Here is a 6,805-nt window from a genome sequence, read left to right as displayed (position 1 = left end):
GCCCGCCTCGCGCGCTGGACGCTGGGCTTCTGCGACGAGCGCCTGGTGCCCTTCGAGCACCCCGAGAGCACGTTCGGGCTGTACCGGGTGAGCGCGGGGTCACGCGGGGGCCGCGGCCCGCATCCCCGCCCCGCGGTCTCCAGGCCTCCAGGCCGCCTCTGGGTTGGTTGTCGGGGGCTCGGGCTCGGGTCCCTACGGATCCGGACGTCCTGTCTCACAAACAGGGAAACTGAGGCACGGAGGAGCCGCGGCCCTCCCTGCCGTCTATACGCGGGAGCCGCGGCGGGCTTTCCCGGGAGCTCCGTGGGGCGATCTTCGCGGTGGCGTCGCCGGTGACATTGTCCCTCCGTCCGCACAGACGCACCTGCTCTCCAGACTGCCCGTCCCCGCCAGCCAGGTGCTCAGCATCGACCCCGCGCTGCCGCTAGAGGCGGCGGCCGAGGACTACGCGACCAAGCTCAGACAGGTGGGCGGGGCTGGAGGGCGGGGCGGGGCAAGACGGAGGTGTAGCCCGGGGGCGGGGCTGGCGGGGGAGGGGCGGGGCTAGGTGGGGGAGGGCGGGGCAAGACGGAGGGGTAGCCTGTGGGCGGGGCCGGCAGGGCGGCTCAAGTGGTAGAGCGCTAGCCTTGAGCTGAAGAGCGCAGCGACAGCGCCCAGGCCCAGAGTTCAAGACCCACGACTGACAGAAGAAAACCAACACAAAAATGTCGATTGTTCTGTGGCAGCTGCAGCACCCACGGGAGGGGGGCTGGCTCCAGCGGCAGAGAACCGTGGCCCGGAGGTCGACCTCTGACCCCTGCTCTTCCCCACCAGGCCCTGGGAGATGACGCCATTCCAGTGTTTGACCTGCTGATCCTGGGCGTGGGCCCCGATGGCCACACCTGCTCCCTCTTCCCCGGACACCCCCTCCTGCAAGTGAGCACCAGACTCACCTTCCAGCCCACTCCGCCTTCTGAGACTCAGTTTACCCATCTTAACACATTCGGGTGAAGCCGGATGCCAGCAGCTCACGCCTATAATCCTAACCACTCAGGAGGCTGAGATATGGAGGGCTTTGCCTTGAAGCCAATCAGCCCAAGCAGAAAGATTCTCCACATCCCACCTGCAAACAGCCAGCAAAAAGCTGGACTGGCCGGGTGTCTGAGGCTCACACCTGTAAGCCCAGCTGTGCGTGAGGCTGAGATCTGAGGATCGAGGTTCATTGCCAGCCCAAACAGGGAAGTCCACAAGATGGCTTTGGGTTTCTAATTTTTTTAAATGTTGATTGTGGGGCTTGAACTCAGGGCCTGGGCTCTGTCCCTAAGTCTCTTTGTGCTCAAGGCTACTGCTCTACCATTGAGCCACATCGCCACTTCCAGTTTTTGAGTGGTTAATTGGAGATGAGAGTCTCATAGGGACTTCTCTGCCTGGGCTGGCTTTCAACTGAAATCCTCCGATGTCAACCTCCTGAGTAGTTAGGATTACAAGTGTGAGCCACTGGCAACTGGCTCCATGTTATCTCCAATTAACTACCAAGAAAGTCAGAAGTGGAGCTGTGGCTCAAATGGTGCAGTGCCAGCCTTGAGCAAAAGGGATGGGAGACAAGCCAGGCACTGATGACTTAATCCTAGTTACTCAGGAGGTTGAGATCTGGGAATCACAGTTCAAAGCCAGCCCAAGGCAGGAAAGTCTGTGAAACTCCACTAAACCACCACAAAAAAAAAAGTAGAGCTGTGGTTCTAGTGTGGTAGAGTGATAACTTTGAGCAAAGGAAGCTTGGCTGGCACCCAGGACCTGAGTTCAAGCCTCAGAAGCAGCACACACACACACACACACACACACACATACATGCACACGGCTAGAGTCGAGGCTTGGCTCACATACTAGTGACCCAGCCAAACAAGTTTGAGATGTGAAGTTCAAATGGAGGCACCAGCAAAAGAAAACAAACCAGCCAACCCACTAAGGTGGGGATGGGCCAAGTACATGCCTTGCCCATGGAACACCCCATTTCACCCCAGCCCTGCAGAAACTAGACAAAATGAGTGACCTGGTCTTGTCCTGTCCCCACAGGAGCGAGACAGGATTGTGGCCCCCATCAGTGACTCCCCGAAGCCGCCGCCCCAGCGCGTGACCCTCACCCTGCCTGTGCTCAATGCCGCACGGACCGTCGTCTTTGTGGCCACTGGGGAAGGCAAGGCTGCCGTCCTGAAGGTAACAGCTGGAGATCCAGTTGGGGGTGCTGGGGTGGAATATGGGCCAGGCACCGCTGTGGGGGGCGGATGGAAAGATTCCCCAGTAATTCTTGGATTGAAGGAAAGTGAAAGCTATGATTAGAGGCTAGTTAGGAATTCCCAGCAAGAAAGCAAAGTTGGTAAGATAAGGCCAAAGTGGCACCCAGAGGCAAATTCATAGCATTAAAAGTGTGTGTGTGTGTGTGTGTGTGTGCGTGTGTGTGTGTGTGTGTGTTAATGAAGTAGGGAATAAACACTTTTCTAAAACTAGAAGGCCAATAATGAAAATGTAAGAAGAGTTAACAGAAATAATAAAAATCAGATGAGTGGGGTACCAGAGGCTCATTCCTGTCATCCTAGCTACCCAGGAGGCTGAGATCTGAGGATCAAAGTTTGAAGCCAGCCAGGGCAGGAATGTCCATGAGAACAGGGCTGGGAAGGTGGCTCAGTGGTAGAGCGCTTGCCTTGCATGCATGAGGCCCTGGGTTCGATTCCCCAGCACCACATAAGCAAAAAGAAAAAAAAAAAAACGGAAGTGGCACTGTGGCTCAAGTGGTAGAGTGCCTTGAGCTGAAGAGCTGAGGGACAGCACCCAGGCCCAGAGTTCAGGCCTCACAACCGGACCCCCCAAAAAACAGAAAAAAAAAAGGAATGTCCATGAGATTTTTTTTTTTGTCAGTTGTGGGGCTTGAACTCTGGGCCTGGGCTCTGTCCCTGTGCTCTTCAGCTCAAGGCGAGTGCTCTACTGCTTGAGCCACAGCATGTTTTTCTAGTGGTTTTTGTTGGAGATAAGAGTCTCAGGGACTTTCCTGCCCAGGCTGGCTTTGAACTGTGATCCTCAAATCTCAGCCTCCTGAGTAGCTAGGATTACAGGCATGAGCCACTGGCGCCCGGCTCCATGAGATTCTTATTTCCAGTTAACCACCAAAAGACTAGAAGTGGCCCTGTGGCCCAAGTGGTAGGACACTAGCCTTGAGCCAAAAAGCTCAGATAGTGCCCAGGCCCTGAGTTCAATCTCCAGGACACACGGACACACACACACGTCAGAAGTTGAGGAGCTGCTTTAATAGTTTTTGAAAGCTTGCCGGGCACTGGTGGCTCACGCCTGTAATCCTAGCTACTCAGGAGGCTGAGATCTGAGGATCGAGGTTCAAAGCCAGCCCGGGCAAGAGAGACCGTGAGACTCCTATCTCCAATAAATCACCAGAAAACTGGAAGTGGCGCTGTAGCTCAAGTGGTAGAGCGCTCGCCTTGAGCTGAAGAGCTGAGGGACAGCGCCCAAGCCCAGAGTTCAAGCCCCGCAACCAACCAAAAAAAAAAAAAATAGTTTTTGAAAGCTTATTATAAATAGGCATGCTTTTTCTAAACACTATCAGACCCACAGGGGTTTGATTTGCCTCTGGGCAAATCCAAATCCCAAACCTTGGAGCTCCGGTTTAGCGGCAGGTGGAAAGTGTCCTTCACACATTTGTGGGCCTGTCTGGCCTCTCATTTGCCTATGCAAATGGCCCCAAGGCAGAGAAGTTTTTCCTGTGGTGGCGTCTGGACTGAGGGTCTCTCAGCCAGTGCCCACCCTTCCCTGACCCCTGGGGGGTCCCCATACACTGGGGGGCACTGGGGAAGGGTCCTGGGGTGCTGGGGTGTGGTCCCCCACCTTGTCCTCACCACCTTCCCTGCCCCACAGCGCATCCTGGAGGAGACAGAGGAAAGCCCGCTCCCGGCCGCGCTGGTGCGGCCGCACACGGGGCAGCTCCGCTGGTTCCTGGACGAGTCGGCCGCACGCCTGCTGACGGTGCCCTTCGAGAAGCATTCCGCTTTGTAGCGGCCAGACCCCAGGCCGGGCCCCTGCTGGGCCCACGGACCATGGTGTGTGGGCCACCGGCATTAAACGAAGCTCTGCCAAAGCCCTGGCTCTGCTGTGTGGTGCTGGCGGCAAGGTGGATGTGTATGGAGACTGGCCCATCCTCTGGAGGGCGGCCTGGGCAGGAGGAAGGCATGGCCAGCGGGCCTCCATCCTGGCCTCCCGCGTCCCGGGTGCCCCCCATCCCAGTGCCCACCTCCCCCTCAGTGGCCTGTGGGCAGCCCTCCGCCACTGCCTTCCCCCCGGTGGGGTCACCTCGGCCTCCTTCAGTGCCCAGCAAGGGCCTCACTCCAGACGGGGCGTTCCTGGGGGTCCCGCGGAGTCCCGCGCCTCCACGCCTGTGGTTCCAGGCACGTGGACGCTCGCCCGGCCAAGGTGGCTGCTTGTGTTGCAGGTGTCCTCACATCCCACCACAGGAGAGAAGAGGAAAAGAGAATGAAACAGCACTGTCCACGCCTGGACACTGCACAGCCAGATGGCCCTCCACGCGCAGTGTCCACGGCCACGCAGCCCCTCCACACACGGTGTCCACAGCCACGCAGCCCCTCCACACACGGTGTTCACGGCCACGCAGCCCCTCCACGCACGGTGTCCACGGCCACACAGCCCCTCCACGCACGGTGTCCACGGCCACGCGACCCTCCGCATGCACAGCCACGCAGCCCTTCCACACGCGGTGTCCACGGCCACGCAGCCCCTCCATGCACAGCCACAGCCACGCGACCCTCCGCATGCACAGCCACGCAGCCCCTCCACACACGGTGTCCACAGCCACGCAGCCCCTCCACACACGGTGTCCACAGCCACGCAGCCCCTCCACACACAGTGTTCACGGCCATGCAGCCCCTCCACGCACGGTGTCCATGGCCACACATCCCCTCCATGCACACAGCCACGCGGCCCTCCGCATGCACGGCCACGCGGCCCTTCCACACGCGGTGTCCACGGCTACACAGCCCCTCCACACGCACAGCCACGTGGCCCTTCCACACACAGTGCCCATGGCCACGCAGCCCCTCCATGCACACAGCCTCGGCCACACGACCCTCCGCATGCACGGCCACGCAGCCCCTCCATGCACATGGCCACGTGACCCTCCGCATGCACAGCCACGCAGCCCCCCCACACGCGGTGTCCACGGCCACGCAGCCCCTCCACAAGCACAGCCACGGCCACGCAGCCCCTCCACAAGCACAGCCACGGCCACGCAGCCCCTCCATGCACACAGCTATAGCCACACGGCCCTCCCCATGCACAGCCACGGCCACGTGGCCCCTCCATGCACACAGCCACGCGACCCTCTGCATGCAGGGCCACGCAGCCCCTCCACGCATGGTGTCCACAGCCACGCAGCCCCTCCACAAGCACGGCCACGCAGCCCCTCCATGCACACAGCTATGGCCACGCGGCCCTCCGCATGCACAGCCACGGCCACACGGCCCCTCCACACGCAGTGTCCATGGTCACACAGCCCCTCCACACGCACAGCCATGCAGCACTCTGCACATGGCATCCACAGCCCCGTGTGGATATTGTGCTGCACAGCCCTGGTCTGATGCCGGCGGCCTGTGCCTTGGAGCCTGTGTGCCACCCACCTGCGCTCTGCGTCCTCCGGTGCAGGCCTCCCCCAGGCTCTTGGGGCGGGGTGGAGGCTGGGGCCTGGGTGGCGGTCCTGAGCTGCCCACCGGCCCAGCACGCGTGGGAACTGAAACCCCCAGGTGGTGGCAGTTGTGAGGGTGGCAAACTGAAACCCGGGTGGTTTCCATCACCGGCTCCTGGCACCTGGGGAAAGTGGCTGAGCACCCACCAAGGCAGGCAGCCGCCTGCTGGGACCTGGGGGTGGCCGAGCCCCACCCCCGGTGGGTGCCCCTCCCCGCGAGGTCCTTCCCCCTGTACACCGGGCACCTAGCCTCCTCATGGCCCAAGGTGGCTGCCCCTGCCCAGTGGCGATGCCCGCATTTGCCCCACTGGGAGAAGACGAGGCTCCTAAGTGGACCCCGGGCTCTGCTGTGGCAGCTGGCTGGGCTGGGCATGCAGGGCCAGCCATGCCGGGATACTGAGGCACCAAGGACCCAGTTGCCCCCCTGGGTTTCCTGTACCCAGCAAAGGCCCCACCCCACCTCCACCCCCGCCAGGGGGCGGCCTGGGCTCCGCCCGCCCTGGGGAACCGTCTCCGGTGGTGTGGGTGCCTAGCCCTGAGTTCAAACCTCCTATCCAACATGGGGACAGACAGGGGCTCAGGGGCAGGGCTTGTATCGTCTTCTGCACCGCAGCCTCCCCTGGCCCTGCCCAGGCCCCCGCGGAAACCACGGTCCCCGGAGACAGGCGGGGAGGGGGACAGGGAGGGGCGAGGGGCGCGGCCGAGCGGGGCAGCGGGGCAGCGGGGCCTCCGGCGCTGAGCCCGCAGGGGTCCCGAGCAGGATGGGCGCGCCGGCCTCCAGGCCGCTGGACAAGCAGCAGCAGCAGCGTGTGAGGGGTGAGTGGGGCGTCCTCCCCGGCCGGCCGGGCTGTGCGGGGCCCCGGGGCCCCCGTGGGGAGAGACCCCGCGTGCGCCGGGCCGGGCGCGGGCCCGCACAGGGTAGAAGCTGCGCCTCTGGTGGAGGGCGGGAGGCGGAGGCGGAGCACCTGGGACGCGGGAACTGCCTTTTCTGGTCGTTCTCCCGTGGGCCGGCCTTCCCGTCCCGTCCCGTCCCGGGAGCGAGCCCGGCCGCCCGGCCCCGCTCCGCCGCGC

The 6,805-nt window shown here is 62.2% G+C and overlaps 2 protein-coding genes across 2 annotated transcripts in view; both read left to right on the top strand.

Moving 5' to 3' along the window:
- Pgls (6-phosphogluconolactonase) lies at nt 1-4,117 on the top strand (the record flags this gene model as incomplete). The annotated part of the gene is made up of 5 exons (XM_013028339.1): nt 1-87; nt 359-466; nt 814-915; nt 2,053-2,193; nt 3,898-4,117. Coding segments are annotated over 5 exons (576 nt in total), but the record flags the coding sequence as incomplete, so codon positions are not given.
- Nucleotides 4,118-6,433: 2,316 nt separating this feature from the next.
- The window catches only part of Fam129c (family with sequence similarity 129, member C), a 21,674-nt gene continuing 21,302 nt past the window's right edge, over nt 6,434-6,805 (top strand). Inside the window, exon 1 of the mRNA XM_013028338.1 lies at nt 6,434-6,550. Within this exon, the coding sequence (XP_012883792.1) occupies nt 6,496-6,550 (55 nt within the window). The 5' untranslated portion in view covers nt 6,434-6,495. The remainder of the gene's footprint in view (nt 6,551-6,805) is intronic.

This window comes from Dipodomys ordii, unplaced genomic scaffold (assembly GCF_000151885.1).
Source record: "Dipodomys ordii isolate 6190 unplaced genomic scaffold, Dord_2.0 Scaffold108, whole genome shotgun sequence".
NCBI classification, from domain to species: domain Eukaryota; kingdom Metazoa; phylum Chordata; class Mammalia; order Rodentia; family Heteromyidae; genus Dipodomys; species Dipodomys ordii.
The sequence above is the reverse complement of the archived record's forward strand: the minus strand, read 5'-3'. Positions and strand labels throughout refer to the sequence as shown.